Raw genomic sequence first — 19,072 nt, 5'->3', positions numbered from 1 at the left:
ATAATACAGAGTACTGCACACAGTTTGCTAATATATTGAACAAATGTTCATATGATTTGATGGTATTGACCATTGAACATTTGAATACCTCTATAGCGGAGATTAAAACTCCGATAAGTGCTATTGAGCAACAATTGAAGGACGCCTTATCATTGGAGGAGCTTACATCTTTAAAACAAAAAATTGAGAAGAATTGTAACGATTTGCAAAAGGACATTGAGGCCACTAAACGTAAGAAGTACACCAGAGATTTGGAGGACTATCAAAATCATAGAGTATATAGATGGCAAGACTCATCAGGCACAGCTACTCCGTTGGTTCGTCGCTTCACACGCCGTGGAGGGTCCCAATCATCAGGATCTGGCAGCGATTACAGCATCAATCAACGTCCCTCGGCGTCTTTTTTAGGGCAAAGACGCCGAAGAGGAAGAACACCAGGAGAGCTGGACGCCATTATAGGAGAGCCACAAGCACCGATGGCAACGAGATCCCAGGTATAAATGAGACTTTGCTATTTAATATATCATCTAAAAGTTTAACTCCCACACAGTTAAAATTGTTACAGAAAGGTCTTTCCTTTAGTCCTACTGAATTATTTGATAGTTTTCAATTTGACATGGACTGTCGCCGTTTTTTCAGAAGTATACGTTTAAAGGCTCACTTTGCAGGCAAAGATATGTCGGTCTCCACATCAAGTATTCCTATACAAACAGGTTTAAACTTGAATCAATTTGGTTTAAGATTAAAAAGTAATTTTCAGCCTCCGAAAATACATCATCCTGCTGAGACCTACATATCTTTGGTGCAAAGAGATTTTGATGCAATCATCTCTGATTTTCGTCATGAGGGTTTGGCCATCGCACAAAATTTGTCAAAGGAGGAAAGAAATAGCATTACACACCATATTAGATGATAAAACTGTCATTTTTAAGCCTGCGGACAAAGGGGGCTCCTTGGTAATGTTGGATAAGGAATATTACGTGTCTGAAATTTTATCACAATTATCTGACCGTGATACATATCATCCATTAGACAGGGATCCGGTGTTTGATATCAAGCGTAAATTATCTGAAATTGTGAATAGGCATAATGAGAAAGGAGTAATAGATGACAAATTATGTCAATTTTTAGTTAATCAACATCCGGTAACCCCTGTGTTATACACGTTGCCAAAAATCCATAAGTGCTTGATGGCACCACCTGGTCGGCCAATTGTAGCCTCTAATGATTCAATATTGTCTGCACCAGCAATACTTCTTGAAAAAGTTCTGACCCCATTGACAAAGAAAACTCCCTCTTTCCTATTGGATACCACCCATTTTTTATCGGAGATTAGAAAGGTACACTTAGAATCAGGAGACCTTCTAGTTACATATGATGTAAAGAGTTTATATACATCTATTGAACATGTGAAAGGCCTTACTGCGGTTGAATGGATTCTGGAATTTTCGGATTATAATACACAAGAGAAAATGTTTTTTCTCCAATTATTACAGTTAGTTCTAGAGGAGAACTATTTTCTATTCCAGGATACATTCTTCAAGCAAAAACGTGGGACCGCGATGGGTTCGCATGCCGCACCGCCATACGCAAATAGCTATATGGCCTGGTTTGAACAACATTTTGTATACAGCAATTCATTATATACGCAATCCTGCATTTTTTGGCGTCGATTTATAGACGATATTTTTTGCGTATGGCGGGGCGGCATCGAATCACTGAATCTGTTCACTACACATTTGAACAATGTATGGCCTGAACTATCTTTCACAGTTCAAAGTGATTTAAACAAAATGAATTTTTTGGATACCTGGGTAATAAAAGGGCCGGATAATTTAATACAGACTGATTTGTATACAAAAAAAACTGATAAAAATAGTCTACTCCACTTCTCTAGCAATCATTCACCATCGGTAAAAAAATCTCTGCCACTCTCACAATTCAGGCGTGTAGAAAGAATTGTGTCAGATGAAGTCTTAAAGAAAACGAGATTGCAAGAGATGGCAGACAAATTCTCATCTAGGGGTTATCCGAAACCTTTATTGGATGATGAGCTGAAGAAGTGTAGTGGCGAAGTGTATAAAAAAAGACCTGACAGTGATAAAAAACGGTTACCATTTATTGTCAAGTATCATCCATGGATCAATAAATTTCGACATGTGATCAATAAACACTGGGGGATTATGCGTGCAGCCTACCCTGATGTTGTGGAATTCAGAGATGTACCTATGATTTGCTACAAACGAACCAGAAACATTAGAGATACAATTGTTAAGGCTGACATAGGAGGCAGTAAGATGTCACGTCAATTGTTTTTGTCTACTCCAAAGAAGGGCACCTTTCCGTGTCTGCAGTGTGTCCATTGCTCAGCAGTAATTAAAGGTGAAACCTTTTCCCACCCACACACAGGTAAAAAATTCCCGATTAAGGGATTTTTCACTTGTGACAGCAACTATGTGGTTTACCTGCTGAAATGCCCCTGTGGTTTGATATATGTGGGTGAGACATCTGTCAGAATGAAAGATAGGTTCAGTAATCATAAATCCAGTATACGGAAGAAAAATTTGCTATTACCTGTCCCCTTTCATTTTGACAGCTGCTCCCACAATATATCACAACTAAGGTTTCAAATTATTGAACAGATACAGCAACCACGTCGAGGGGGCAACAGGTTATTAATGTTAAAAAAACGGGAAAGCTACTGGATTCACACTCTGCAGACTCTGGAACCAAAAGGTCTCAATCGAGACTATGAAGTGAGTTCTTTCCTATAGGGTATCAGATGTTATATGTTTAATATTTTCAAACATCTTTTTACGGTTTTGATCAATTTCATTTCTTTTTCAGTCACAGAAAAAATGAAAAGTGAAAATATTGAAAATAATGTGAAAAATGTGGAATATATTGCTATTAATATGAAATATAAAAATCATGTAATTAGATTTAGTTTTGTAAGAGATGAAGATATCTCAAGATATTGTTTTTTGAATATTTAAATTGTGTATTGGCTTCTATATATTGGGCTGCACTACATGTCTGCCATCCCTATTTCTTTTTTTCCCTTTTTTTTCCCTTTTCGTTTTTCCTTCATCTTGTTTTGCATATATGAACATTTACAAGTATCTACTTACCACTGTGACCATAGGTTGAGGTGATCTGTCTTTGGTTGTTACTATTTGTTCATTTTGTAATCATTTTGTGTATACATTGTAACCGTGAGTGTGTGACGTCACCACGTCTGAACGCCGGATATGGCGCTGCATTTAAATTTTCTTGTAATTGATTTCACTTTGCTTGACAAAGGCTCAGTGTTGAGCCGAAACACGTGTCGCTTCCTTTGAATGCTTTGAATAAAGCCAACTGAATTACCAAATAGTGAGTGCCGGTCTTTTCCTGAATATCTTGTGTACAGGTGATAACTTATAAACTTGGCACAACCCCTTTAAGAAGGACCTTCCCTTCCCCAGGATTTTCAGGTCAATTATCGAGAACAAATATACATACGAACGCTCAATCCTGATCATTGGCTCAAGCAGCCAATTAGCGGACAAACGTGCAAACACTCGTTTGTCAGCTGATGAACATGATCAAGATGAAAGATGCCCGATTATCAGCAGCACGTCTCCCTGTGTAATCAGGAATGTGCTGCCAACAATAGAACTGAATGAGGGAGGAATGACTGCGGCAACGATCATTCCTCCCCCACTCACTTTGCATCAGCCTGTGTAATCAGGCTAGTGCAAATGATCGCCAATAGATGTGTTATCATCCATCAATGTATGCACTGCCAGAACATCAAGCGGTGTAATACTGCCTAGGCCGACCATACATACCACGCAGTTGCTGATCCTTATCTCCTCAACATCTGCCTTGGGAAGGGGGAGTTGGGAGGCCCCTATAACATTAGCTGGATGGCAGCCTCCCCCAAATCTGACGAGTTTAAATGACAGTATAACACAGGATAGGATTAGATACACAGCTCAGCAGACAGTATCACACAGGATAGGATTAGATACACAGCTCAGCAGGCAGTATCACACAGGATAGGATTAGATACACAGCTCAGCAGGCAGTATCACGCAGGATAGGATTAGATACATAGCTTAGCAGACTGTATCACACAGGATAGGATTAGATACACAGCTCAGTAGACAGTATCACACAGGATAGGATTAGATACACAGTTTAGCAGGCAGTATAACACAGGATAGGATTAGATACACAGCTCAGCAGACAGTATCACACAGGATAGGATTAGATACACAGCTCAGCAGACAGTATCACACAGGAGAGGATTAGATACACAGCTCAGCAGACAGTATCACACAGGAGAGGATTAGATACACAGCTCAGCAGACAGTATCACACAGGATAGGATTAGATACACAGCTCAGCAGACAGTATCACACAGGATAGGATTAGATACACAGCTCAGTAGACAGTATCACACATGACAGGATTAGATACACAGCTCAGTAGACAGTATCACACAGGATAGGATTAGATACACAGCTCAGCAGACAGTATAACACAGGATAGGATTAGATACACAGCTCAGCAGACAGTATCACACAGGACAGGATTAGATACACAGATCAGCAGACAGTATCACACAGGATAGGATTAGATACACAGCTTAGCAGACAGTATCACACAGGATAGGATTAGATACACAGCTCAGTAGACAGTATCACACATGACAGGATTAGATACACAGCTAAGCAGACAGTATCACACAGGATAGGATTAGATACACAGCTCAGCAGACAGTATCACACAGGATAGGATTAGATACACGGCTCAGCAGACCGTATCACACAGGATAGGATTAGATACACGGCTCAGCAGACAGTATCACACAGGATAGGATTAGATACACAGCTCAGCAGACAGTATCACACAGGAGAGGATTAGATACACAGCTCAGCAGACAGTATCACACAGGATAGGATTAGATACACAGCTCAGCAGACAGTATCACACAGGATAGGATTAGATACACAGCTCAGTAGACAGTATCACACATGACAGGATTAGATACACAGCTCAGCAGACAGTATAACACAGGATAGGATTAGATACACAGCTCAGCAGACAGTATCACACAGGACAGGATTAGATACACAGCTTAGCAGACAGTATCACACAGGATAGGATTAGATACACAGCTCAGTAGACAGTATCACACATGACAGGATTAGATACACAGCTAAGCAGACAGTATCACACAGGATAGGATTAGATACACAGCTCAGCAGACAGTATCACACAGGATAGGATTAGATACACGGCTCAGCAGACAGTATCACACAGGATAGGATTAGATACACGGCTCAGCAGACAGTATCACACAGGATAGGATTAGATACACAGCTTAGCAGACAGTATCACACAGGATAGGATCAGAACACCAGCTTAGCAGACAGTATCACAAATCATAGGCTTAAGGGGCACCTGTCACGTTGAACATGGTGTCTGAGCTGAAGGAGGTACGTGATACAGCAAGAGGAGCTGAACAGACTGATCGTTTTATGGGAAAAGGTTCAGTAAAGCTTGTAATTTATACATTTCAATTGCTGCTCATTCTGGTCTTTAAAATCGAGGAGGCGGTCCTATGAGTGATTAACAGCGAGCCCTCTATGACTGTCTATATAGAGAGAGCTGTCAATCACTGATAGGACCACCTCCTTATAGAGAGAAGGCTGTCAATCACTGATAGGACCACCTCCTTATAGAGAGAAGGCTGTCAATTACTGATAGGACCTCTTCCTTAGGCCTCTTGCACACGACCGTGGTTTGGTTCCGCGTCCAAGCCGCAAAGAATGACCCATTCACTTCAATGGGGCTGCATAAAATGGTGCGGACAGCACTTCGTGTGCTGTCCGCATCTGTTTCTCTGTTCCGTTGCCTCCGCAAAAATGATAGATCATGTCCTATTCTTGTCCGTTTTGCGGACAGGAATAGGCATTTCCATAATGGGCCGTTTTTTCCGTTCCGCAAATTGCAGAAGGCACACAGGCGGCATTCGTGTTTTGCGAATCCGCAATTTGCGGACCACAAAACACTGCACGTTCGTGTACAAGAGGCCTTATAGAGAGAAGGCTGTGAATCACTGATAGGACTGCCTTCTTATAGAGAGAAGGATATCAGTCACTGATAGGTCTCACCCCTTATAGAGGTCAGGCTGTCAGTCTCTGATAGGACCGCCTCCTGGATGTAACAATGAATGAAACACAGGTTTTACTGAATCTTTTCCCATAAAACTGTCCCAATCTGCTCAGCGTCTCCTGCTCTTTCACATATTTCTGGCAGAATATTTTGCATTTTCATGGTGACAGGTTCCCTTTAATAATTATTGCAAGTCATCACTTTCTTCTCTTGTCTGGAAAGCTAGTGGCACATAGCCTGCAGTAAGTGGAAGGTCACGGCTCGCAGACTGTACAGTCGTGGCCGAAAGTTTTGAGAATTACATAAATATTGGAAATTGGAAAAGTTTTATAGGATCATCAAGAACTTCAAGGAAAGAGGTTCAATTCTTGTTAAGAAGGCTTTAGGGCGTCCAAGAAAGTCCAGCAAGCGCCAGGATCATCTCCTAAAGAGGATTAAGCTGCGGGATCGGAGTGCCACCAGTGCAGAGCTTGCTCAGGAATGGCAGCAGGCAGGTGTGAGCGCATCTGCACGCACAGTGAGACGAAGACTTTTGGAAGATGGCCTGGTGTCAAGAAGGGCAGAAAAGAAGCCACTTCTCTAAAAAAAAAAAACATCAGGGACCGATTGATCTTCTGCAGAAAATATGGTGAATGGACTGCTGAGGACTGGGGCAAAGTCATATTCTCCGATGAAGCCTCTTTCCGATTGTTTGGGGCATCAGGAAAAAGGCTTGTCCGGAGAAGAAAAGGGGAGCGCTGCCATCAGTCCTGTGTCATGCCAACAGTAAAGCATCCTGAGACCATTCATGTGTGGGGTTGCTTCTCATCCAAGGGAGTGGGCTCACTCACAATTTTGCCCAAAAACACAGCAATGAATAAAGAATGGTACCAAAACACCCTCCAACAGCAACTTCTTCCTTCTTCCATTTTGGGTCCATGGCCTGGAAACTCCCCAGATCTTAATCCCATTGAGAACTTGTGGTCAATCCTCAAGAGGCGGGCGGACAAACAAGAACCCAATAATTCTGACAAACTCCAAGAAGTGATTATGAAAGAATGGGTTGCTATCAGTCAGGAATTGGCCCAGAAGGTAATTGAGAGCATGCGCAGTCGGATTGCAGAGGTCCTGAAAAAGAAGGGCCAACACTGCAAATACCGACTCTTTGCATAAATGTCATGTAATTGTCGATAAAAGCCTTTGAAACGTATGAAGTGCGTGTAATTATATTTCACTACATCACAGAAACAACTGAAACAAAGATCTAAAAGCAGTTTAGCAGCAAACTTTGTAAAAACTAATATTTGTGTCATTCTCCAAACTTTTGGCCACGACTGTAGACTAGCAGAGCAGTGATCATAAGGAAGTTTCATCTGTCACCACCTACAGCAACTTTCCCTTTCAATGTGCATGGTGTGGAGCTGGGAGTTATAAGTCTGTGCAGCTGCTTCCTGCAAGTAGAGGTAATTAACATCACAGGCTATTCATATATGCTAGACTAGAGTATTAGATGTTTTTTTGCTGGTCTATTATCCAGAATATGTCTATGTATCTGCTGGAGGCACCCCGCCAGATACCTGACCGCCTCTTCACGGTCTGCCCCAGGTGCCCCTTTTGTGCTCCTGGATTTTAGGCTTGTGATGAGAATTTTTTAGTAATGAGTAATTGTTTTATTTGAAGGCGTACAGGACTTTAATGCTACATCTTTATGTAGGACTGGAGCTGTAATGAGACTGGTTCGTGGAGCTGTGGGCACCCTGACCACTTCTATGCCAGTCTGCTGAGACAGAGAGGCACAGAGCTTTATATCCCCATTATGTAAGGCTGCAGGATACTGTCTGCTGAACCTCTGTATCTAAGCCTATCATGTGTAATCCTGGCTGCTGAACCTCCGTATCTAAGCCGATCATGTGTGATCCTGTCTGCTGAACCTCCGTATCTAAGCCTATCATGTGTGATCCTGTCTGCTGAACCTCCGTATCTAAGCCTATCATGTGTAATCCTGCCTCTTGAACCTCTGTATCTAAGCCTTAGTGGTCTTCCGCTCCCACCCACAGAGATGGTCACACTCTGGATCTTATCTTTACTGCCTCTGCTCCCTATCTAACCTTTCTAATTCGCCTCTCCCCCTATCTGACCACAACCTACTCACCTTCTCTTCACTGGTCTCTTCTGCTGCTCCCCCGGTCCACACACCAGCACACCCCCCTGCAGGAACCTTAAACATCTCGACTTTCGTTGCTTTCTGATTCTCTTCTGCCACTCTCTACCATTTGTTTTCTCCAAGACCCAGATACTGCCACCACCCTGTATAACACCACAACAAGTACAGCTCTGGACCCTGTTGCCCCCCTCACATACAACAAACAACCCTGGCACACCACCCTGACCAAAAAACTCAGACAAGCTTCCAGGGCTGCTGAGCGGCGATGGACGAAATCCCATTCTAAGGATCTCTTCACCACATACAAGCAATCCCTCCTCATTTTCAAATCCTCACTCACTGATGCCAAAACAGGCGACTTTTCATCTCTCATATCTTCCCTGGCCCTAAATAACTTTTTAACACTTTTACTCCCTTCTCCGTCCCCCAGCGCCCCCACTCTCTCCTCTCATCTCAGCTGAGGACTTTGCCACATACTTCAAACAAAAGATTGTCAACATCCGAGAAAGCTTCAGTACACAGTCCCCACAGACCCTCTACACAACTGCTCGGTCTCCACCATTACAGAAGAAGAACTCTCCACTCTACTCTCCAGATCTCATCTGATCACCTGTGCACTTGACCCAATCCCATCCCTAACCTCACCACAGTGTTTATCCCAGCCCTAATCTCTCCAACCTATAACTAACCTCTGGTGTCTTCTCCTCTGCTTATAAACATGCAACCATTACACCCATCCTCAAAAAGCCTTCACTTGACCCATCTTTGTCCAGTTATCGCCCCATATCACTTCTTCCATTTGCCTCAAAGCTACTTGAACATGTCCATTCAGAACTGTCCTCTCACCTCTCCTCCTGCTCCCTCTTTGACGCCTACAATCTGGCTTCCGACCCCGCCATTCGACTGAGACTGCCCTTACCAAAGTCACCAATGACCTACTAACAACCAAATTCAAGAAACAATACTCTGTCCTCCTTCTCCTTGATCTGCCCTCTGCCTTCGACACTGTCGACCACTCCCATCTGTTACAAACTCTCTCATCCCTTGGCATCACTGACCTGGTCCTCTCCTGGATCACATCATGCCTAACAGACCGGACGTTTAGCGTCTCCCACTCCTGCACCACCTCCTCGTCTCAGTCCCGCTCTGTTGGTTTCCCCCAAGGCTCTGTCCTAGGACCCCTGCTCTTCTCTATCTACACTTTCGGCCTGGGACATCTCATAGAATCTCATGGCTTTCAGTATCACTCTTATGCTGACGACAATGTCTATCTTCAATATTCTCCTTCTCCTTTTGCTTTCTAAAACTTACCATGGATAAAACCGAATTCATCATCTTTCCCCCATCTTGCTCAACCCCCCTAACAGACCTATTTATCACAATCAATGGCTGCACACTCTCCCCGGTCAACCATGTCCACTGCCTTGGAGGGATCTTGGATTCTGCCCTCTCCTTCCGACCGCACATCCAAGCCGTTTCCACCACCTGCCGCCTCCAACTCAAAAACATCTCCCGCATCCGCTCTTTCATCAACTTTGAATCTAAAAAAATGCTTGTACATGCCCTCATCATCTCCCGTCCTAGACTACTGCAACACTCTCCTCTGTGACCTTCCTATCTAGCACTCTCGCACCCCTCCAGTCTATCCTCAACTCTGCTGACCAACTAATCCACCTCTCACCCTGTTACTCCTCTGGCTCTATGCTCTGCCAATCCCTTCACTGGCTTCCCATTGCCCAACGAACTCAGTTCAAAATACTAACAAACAAATACAAGGCCGTCCATAACCTGTCCCCTCCCTACATCTGAGCTACTTTCCCGATACTGTCACGGATGGTGTTGCAGAAAACAAGAGGTAACAAATAAAGATCCGACTGACTTGATCCCAAACTAAGGAACAAAAGGGTGAGCCCTATTATAGCCCTATAGCTCTCCCTCACTGCTCAGCCCATGCAAAGATCTCTGTGATAGAAAGTTGCATGTCCACGTACCTAGACTGAGTGACACCTGAAAACCCTATAATAATGAGCGGACACGACCACCGGCTCCCTGCACTATTACGGAGGGAGTCAGGGTCACCTAGAATCAAGCCAACAGGAAAACACAAATAAAGGGATAGACTTATCTGAGAAACCAGCAGTAGCAAACTTCTAGCAGTGAGCACAATCCAGGAAGTAGTATAAACCGCAAAGTGAGGCAGTATGGGTGGGGATATAAAGGGAGGCAATCACTGCTAATAGATGACAGCTGGGAGAGGGAGAAGAGATGTCAAAGCGAAACCAAAACAAAAGAACATCATGCAGGAGGTACTGAAGAACGTCTGTCAGAACTTCTCAGATATCTGGCGGTGACAGATACACCCCCACACGCACTCTCCGATCCTCACAGACTTCCTTCTCTCCTCTTATCACTTCTTCCCACAATCGCCTCCAAGATTTCTCCCGTGCATCCCCCACACTCTGGTACTCGCTACCCCAACATATCAGACTTTCACAGGCAGTGGAATCCTTAAAAAGAAACCTAAAAACCCATATAAAACCTCTATACCGCCACAACCAGCTTCACCCGCACCTACTGTGTCCTTCTTCCATACCATGTAGATTGTAAGCCTCACGGGCAGGGCCCTCTCTCCCTCTGTACCAGTCTGTAACTTGTCTTGTTCATGCTTAGTGCAATTGTCTGTATTATGTATATGCACCGCGTATCATATGTACAGCGCCATGGAATGCATGGCGCTTTAATAATAAATAATAATCTATATATATAACGGACGTATATATGTGTGTATGTTCCACGATCACTAAAAACGCAACCATCGATTTCAACGAAACTTGGTATACACATACCTTGCTACCTGGAAATAAATCTTGTGGGAGTCTCAGCTCTCTAGGACGTACCTTTCCTGAGATATTCCCCAAAAATGACCTGCATTAGCCAATACAAGCCTGCAAGTCTTTCTCTTTATATCTCAACTCCCATACACACGGTCACATGTCCCTTATCAGCCAATAGAAGCTCGCAGGCCCTTAGTCTCCACATACACACAGTTTTACTCCAGGTTTCCATAACAACCCAGTCATTTTTCTTCACTGCTGCAGGTCAGCTTTAGGTTAGGGCTGCACGACACATAGGGCACAACTACGCTGCTACATGTGTCGCGCGACAATATTTATAATGATAGCCTATGGTGTTGCACTGCGACAGTCGCAGTAAAATCCATCGCAGTGCGACACCATAGACTATCATTATAAAAATAGTTGAGAGAGGCCGCTGTGGAGGTCACTGTTAAGGGGGCAGGGGCCACTATTAATGGGGCAACTGACTGTTAAAGGGGAGGGCTGCTGTGAAGGTCAAATTTAAGGGGATGGGCAGCTTTGGAGGTCCCATTTTAAAGTGGTGGGGCACTGTGAGGGGGTCAGTGTTAAGGGGTGGGGGACTGTGGAGTTCACTGATAAAAGGGGCAGGGTGCTGTAGAGGTCACTGTTATGAGGGATACTGTAGATATCTTTTAACAACACACATAAAAATTAAATGAAATATCCTTCTGCTAGTAATAAAAATAATAAGCCTAGCATGTGTAATACTGTCTCTTTAGCTATGTATAGAAACCTATCATACCATGCTGCTAAACTGATGTATCTAAACTTATATGTAATACTGTTAGATGAGCCAGGGTATCCAAGCCTATCATATCTGATACTATCTGGCGATCTGATGTACCTAAGCCTATCATGTGTGATACTATCTGGTGTATCTAAGCCTATTATTTATAACGCAGGTTTTGTTGAGCCAGTACATCTAAACTTATTCTGTTTGATACCATGCTGCTAAATTGATGTATCAAAACTTATATGTGATACTGTCTAATGTGCCAGGGTATCTAAGTCTGTCATGTGGGATGCCGTTTGGTGATCTTGTGTATCCAAACCTATCGCGTGTGACGCTTTCTGCCGAGTTGGCGTTTCTCATCCTTTCTTGCACACTGCCATTTTGCCTGGCTGGTGTATCTAAGCCTATCATTTGTAATACTGTCTGATGAGCCAGTGTATTAATCCTTTCATGTGTGATACTATCTCCTGAGATGTGTATCTAACTAAGAATACCATGTGCTGAGCTGGTGTATCTAAGCCTATTGTGCGATACCAGAAGAAATCCCAGCAAGCGCTTCAGCTTCAATTAGATGTGTTCTTTATTATATTAGTTTAAGTATATGCTTAGGACGCGTTTCGGGCCATCCAACCTTGATCAGCTGATGAAGGCTGGACGGACCGAAACGTGTCATATGTACTTATTTGAATTAATATAATAAAGAACACATCTAATTGAAGCTGAAGCACTTGCTAGGATTTCTTCTGTTACTGTTCTGGGGTGCGCCCCTTTCTGTGTGCAGCGCTGACGGAGACAGAGTGCTAGATGATTTATTACACATATCGTGTGATACCGTCTGCTGCATTGGTGTATCTCATCCTTTCAGGTGGGATACTGTTACTTGCTAAACCGGTGTATGAAAATCTGTCCTGTGTGATACCGTTTATTGAGCAAGTGTATCTACACCTATCATGTATCATACTGTCTATGAGCCGGTGTATCTAAACCTGTCATGTGTGATACAGTCCAGGTGAACCATGCAGTACTACACCCCCCATTGTCTTGTTTCTGAATTTCACTATGAGATGTAACATTTCGTGGCCGGCCAGGTGGTCACATAGACATCAAGCCAGTTTATCAACTCATGAGACTGATCTACACCTTTGTGTCTTTACTTCTTTTTTCAGATATGAAATCCTTTATCAGAGGGAGAAAACAGGGCTCGTGACCTGAAGACAACCTGCCATCTTGGGAAAGACTGGTACAAGTGAGTAATGTAGGTGACAGTGCTCCCACAGAGGGGTCCAGTCCAGCAGATGCTGGATAAGCAAACATTGCACAGTTGAAAGACCTTGAGTAATAAATAAACCCTGCCTTTAAAAGGTAGAGATCCTCCACAACGACCTGCAGCGTGATGAGAAGGATGGCATGGGGTCTTGTGGCTGGCTACCATTCAGGTGCCCCCCATGTGAGTTGCAATTTGTGGAAGGAAGCGAGGTCCGCAGCCTGCGTGCACAGTCTTATCACACTGCACCAATGCTCAACAGTCTTAGCTCCCTGTGTGAACATGGCCTCTGACGTCTGGGGGGGGCACATACTATCCTTCCATATTGTGGGGTTTCGCTCTGGTAGACAGGATTAGCGGACGCACTATAGAGTCAACAACAAGTTCAGTGTTTTCTTCACACTTTAGGCAAGTGACAAAACAAGCCGTCATAATCAAACAAAAAGTCACCTTGCAGTGTTGGTGGTAATTCACACCATGCGGCAATTCTGGCTCAAAGAGTCCTTGCTGACAGCAGCACCAACCTGTTTTCACTCCATTTCACCTGCGGTGGCGCTGCAGGGAAGCTGAATACTCGTCACTGGGTTCCACAGCCGATCGGTGAGGATCCCGGCACAAAGACATCCTGACATTATCTTATAATTAGAGGACCCATCTATTAAAAAAAGCAAGTGTCAAGAATAATCTATTTAACCCCCGGATGGCCCTAAGGCCCCTTTTACACGAGCAAGATTTCCGCGCGGGTGCAATGCGTGAGGTGAACGCATTGCACCCGCACTGAATCCGGACCCATTCACTTCTATGGGGCTGTGCACATGAGCAGTGATTTTCACGCATCACTTGTGCGTTGCGTGAAAATCACAGCATGCTCCTCTTTGTGCGTTTTCGACGCAACGCAGGCCCCATAGAAGTCAATGGGGCTGCGTGAAGATCGCAAGCATCCGCAAGCAAGATGCGGTGCGATTTTCACGCACGGTTGCTAGCAGACGATCGGGGCCCGATCTTTATTATTTTCCCTTGTAACATGATTATAAGGGAAAATAATAGCATTCTTAATACAGAATGCTTAGTACAATTGGGGTGGAGGGGTTAAAAATAAAATAAAAAATAATTTAACTCACCTTAATCCACTTGCTCGCGCAGCCCGGCTTCTCTTCTGTCTTCTTCTTTGCTGTGCACAGGAAAAGGACCTGTGGTGATGGACCATGTGATGAGCGTAGTGACATCATCAAAGGTCCTATTCCTCAAAGAAGAAGACAGAAGAGAAGCTGGGCTGCGCGAGCAAGTGGATTAAGGTGAGTTAAATTATTATAATATTTTTTTTTTAACCCCTCCAGCCCTATTGTACTATGCATTCTGTATTAAGAATGCTACTATTTTCCCTTATAACAATGTTATAAGGGAAAATAATAAAATCTACATAACACCGAACCGAAACTGGGTACCAAACAAACTGGGTACCATACAATGTTTTGCACTCGCGCGGAAAAATGGCGCATTTTCCCGCATCTTATCCAGGCCAAAAACATGACACCCGTGTGAAAGAGGCCTAAGTGATGAAATATAGTTCAGTTCCTCCTCACAGACATACTTTAGAGCGAGTTTTCCGTCAGAATGCGATGCGTGTAGTTAACATATTGCAACCGGAATGAATCCTGACCCATTCATTTCAATGGGTCTGTGCACATGTTTTTCACGCAACATTACTGCGTTCAGGAAAAATCGCAGCATGTTCTATATTCTGCATTTTTCATGCAGCTCCGGCTCTAGAGAAGTGAATGGGGCTTGTGTGAAAAACGCACGTAATCCGTATACAATCTGGATGTTAATAAACACACGCAATGAATGCAATCGCCAACAACAAAAAAAACTGATGGAACTTGCTGCAAAACCATGAGTATTGCGAACATGCTGCTACTTGTGTAAGAAACACATCTTCACTTCTTGCTGCTACTGTGAGATAGTGAAGTGTCCAGCTCTTATCTGCACTAAATGGAAATGTGTAATCGGCGTCCTACTTCCCGTTTCTGCAGAACTGAGATGTCAGAGACAACCGCCATGTCTGTAATGTACAGGAGAGCAAAGGTTACCTAAAGGGATTTACATAACTATATCAAAGAGGACCCTTCCCCTCTCCTGACATGTCTGTATTAGCAATTACTTGCATTCCCCCATGGGAAGAACAATTCTGGAACATCCATTCTTATGACTCTCTGTTCTGTCGTTCCTCTATTATTCCAATTGGAAGTTATGAATGAATCACTAGCAGTTTGCAATAAAGGTCCAGCTGGGTGTTACCAGTGGGATCGGTGTCCCTACTATCCAATCAGTGCTGCCAATGCCTGACTTCAGGGACCCCCCTGCCCCGAAACTGGTAACACCCAGCTGGCCCTTCAATTCAAATTGTTAGCAATTCATTCACAAACTTCTAGTTGGAATAATAGAGAAACAACATGACATGGAGTTGGAGTTACTAAAACAAACACATCATGAGAAGTGAGGGGTTAAAGTGGCCACACACATATTAGATGTACATTGGTCCAACCAGTTGATTTGGCAGGAACCAGCTAATTTGTATGAGGGGGGTCAGCAGATGTTTGGGGAGATAAGGACCAGACATGTTGGAGCATGCATGTTTATAGGGGTTTTGACCAAGATAGCTGCCAGCCCAAAAAGCATTCTGCTAAGGTGTATGGCCAGTCTTAGGCTCCATTCACACATCCGCAATGTGTTTTGCGGATACACGGAGCCACGGATCCGCAAAACACGGAAAGCGGCAATGTGCGTTCCGCATTTTGCGGACCGCACATTGCCGGCACTAATAGAATATGCCTGTTCTTGTCCGCAATTGCGGACAAGAATAGGACATGTTCTATTTTTTTGCGGAAACGGAAGCACGGATGCGGAAGTGCGGATCCGCAAATGTGGATGCGGACAGCACATTCCGGCCCCATTGAAAATGAATGGGTCTGCACCCGTTCCGCAAAATTGCGGAACGGATGCGGATCCATTTTGCGGACGTGTGAATGGACCCTTAGGGGATTTCTATTTTGGCAGTCCTGTAATATAGTCATATAGGTTCCTCAAAGTGCAGGGCAATATAAAACCTCCCTACATAGCAGAAATACGGACGATTTCAGGGTCTTCTTTACATCTTATCTAATCTCTTATATTTCGCAGATCAACTCTCTCTATTCTTAAAACTGGAAACCATTGCCAACCAGGAAATGGACGGGATGGAACCAGTCCCAGAGGCCTCAGCCTCACAACACAAGATGTCACTGGTGTATCCTCTACGGGCAGCCATCCGAATACACAGAAGGATCCGGAGCCTGAAGAAAAGTCGCATGCAGCTTGACGTATCCGGCAGAAAATCTGCCGACAGTACCAGACCCTCCTTGCTTCGACGACAGTTCTCCATTGAGAGTAGGTCCCTAACGAGTTTTGAAAGGCCTAACGTTTTCAGTTTTGACATTCCAACGCAGGAGCAGGTCGCACTGAGCAACCTGAGACGCAAAAAGAAGCGCAAGAAGTCCAGACCGGTGCTCTATCCGGGGAATGGAAAAAAATATCTACCGATAGAACATAAAAGTAAGGCGAAACGTTGCCTCTTCCTCTTCATCGGGATCGTCATCTTCCAAATCTTAAACGCTATTGAGAATTTGGACGATAATGTCCTAAAATACGATCTGGATGGACTGGAGAAAACTATGCAGAGGGAGGTATTCGGACAAAAAATTGCCATTGAAAAAATAATGGACCTTTTGGGGGACTACCTGGTCACCCACTGGCATAATAAGCCCTTGGTGATCTCTATGAATGGACCCAGTGGAGTTGGTAAGAGCCACATGGGTCGAATACTAGCCAAGCACTTCCGCTCTGTCGTGGAAAGCGATTTCATTCTCCAATATTACGCCATGCACAACTGTCCCAGTGACAGCAACGTTGCGGCGTGCGAGGCTAAGCTCACTGATAAGATATCAGACATGGTCACCCGGGCAGAGATAGAGGAGAAGATACCCATCTTCATATTCGATGAAATGGAGCTCATGCAGCCGACTCTTCTGGAGACGTTGCAAGGTTACTTCAAATTAAACCAAAGTAATGAGTTCCTTAATGCCGTCTATATCCTAATTAGCAACATCGGAGGCAACGAGGTGACAAAATATTTTCTGCAGAACGCCTCCAGCGACATCGTAAATGTTCCTCAAGAGCTTCACAACATCATACAGTCTTCCTTGAGGCAGCATCATAGCATCTGGGATGTTGCTGAAATCGTTCCGTTCACTCTTTTGGAAAAGAGTCATATTACTAATTGCTTCTTGGACGAGTTGTTACGGGAAGGACTGTACCCAGATACTAGCAACATCGAGAAGCTGGCGGGACAACTAAAATATTACACCATAAGCGACAAGCAATACTCCATCACTGGCTGTAAGCAGGTTGTAGCTAAGGTGAATCTTCTACATCCGTACACATGACCAGCGAGACCAGGGACGGCAGGCGTTGCGAGTCTAAGACTCTGCTACAAGTGGGTCTCGAATGACCGCCAGGGACTGTACCACCAGAAACTGCCAAATAAAATGATGTTCCTTTAATCTAAGGCTACACGTCGGCACCACCCGCGACACATACCTGCATCGTAACTAGTGAAAGAGATAGGTGTTCCAGCCTGCAGCAACCGCAACACGACGGTCACGAAAAATCCTGCTCCATGTCTTTCCAATGTTGCGTGTCACAACGCAACCCCATTCCCTTTCACTCGCTGCGATGCAGGTAGCGCCACACTACAATCTTGGGTCGTGCAACGCGTGTTGCGGCCATGCATCTGTTTAGCCCTAAACTTAGAGTAAGGCAGTACTAATTACTGGTTCAGTGGAGTTTCAGGACGGGGGTTGAAAAGTTTTCTAAGGAGATTATTCTAAAAAATGAATAATAAAGGGTGAGCCTAGTGAAAGGCAATGACCTTCTTTTAGGGGTACCACAGTGCTGTGTAATAATTTTTGGAAAAAAATATATGCAATTAAAATTGGCTACGTTTAGTTTGTTAAAGCATGATTTGGATTGTTTATTCGCTGATGTATTATCATCTTTTTACCCTACTTTTCACAATACTTTTGACGAGTTCAAGGTCGCACATCATAGAGGGCACCTACCGTATGTGGCTGCTATTGGGCCCGTGGAGAGGAAAGAGCCCAGAACCATCCCCTTTAGACAGAAGCTTTGCAGGAATAACTTGTCCAGTGGAACGGTACTGTTAAGGAACTGGTACAAAGCTGAGGATGGAGGAAACACACAAGACCTGATATCAGACTGGTGGGCCCATTATGATCTCTGTTTGATCTGCCTTTTCTACTCTTTAGGCCCCATTCACAGGACGGTATTTTTGGTCCGCATCCAATCCACATTTTTTGCGGACCTATTCATTTCAATGGGGCCGAAAAAAATGCGGACGGCCCACTGTGCGCTGTCTGCATCCGTATGTCCATTACATAGCCCGGCAAAAAAGGCAGAACATTCTTGTCAGTTTTGCGGACAAGAATAGGCTTTGTTACTATGAGTCTGCAAAAATACATAATCCATATTTTTTGTGGATCTAAGTTTTGCGGAACGCAAAATATATACGGTCATGTGAATGCACCTTTATGCCTCTGGAGGTCCCCTTGAGATTAGAGTGTTTTACACGTTCCTACAAAAATGAATAAAACCGGCAGAGCTAAAACTACTTTCACACTCTGCATCCGTTCAGAACGGATCCGTTTGTATTATCTTAGCCAAGACGGATCAGTCTTGAACACCATTGAAAGTCAATAGAGGACAGATCCGTTTTCTATTGTGCCAGATTGTGTCAGTGAAAACGGATCCATCTCATTTGACTTACATCGTGT

General features: G+C 44.0%; 1 protein-coding gene across 2 annotated transcripts in view; it reads left to right on the top strand.

Moving 5' to 3' along the window:
* TOR4A (torsin family 4 member A) overlaps window positions 1-18,242 on the top strand; it is a 32,599-nt gene extending 14,357 nt beyond the window's left edge. Inside the window, exons 1-3 of one of the 2 annotated variants that reach the window (XM_044305917.1) lie at window positions 7,589-7,610; window positions 13,087-13,166; window positions 16,365-18,242. In XM_044305917.1, the coding sequence (XP_044161852.1) occupies window positions 16,412-17,665 (1,254 nt within the window). In that variant the 5' untranslated portion in view covers window positions 7,589-7,610; window positions 13,087-13,166; window positions 16,365-16,411 and the 3' untranslated portion in view covers window positions 17,666-18,242. Of the gene's footprint in view, window positions 1-7,588; window positions 7,611-13,086; window positions 13,167-16,364 lie in introns of those variants that run through there. The other variant, XM_044305916.1, reaches the window with a different exon arrangement.
* The last annotated feature ends 830 nt before the right edge of the window (window positions 18,243-19,072 follow it).

The sequence above is a fragment of the Bufo gargarizans genome, chromosome 9 (genome assembly GCF_014858855.1).
Source record: "Bufo gargarizans isolate SCDJY-AF-19 chromosome 9, ASM1485885v1, whole genome shotgun sequence".
Taxonomy (NCBI): domain Eukaryota; kingdom Metazoa; phylum Chordata; class Amphibia; order Anura; family Bufonidae; genus Bufo; species Bufo gargarizans.
The sequence above is the reverse complement of the archived record's forward strand: the minus strand, read 5'-3'. Positions and strand labels throughout refer to the sequence as shown.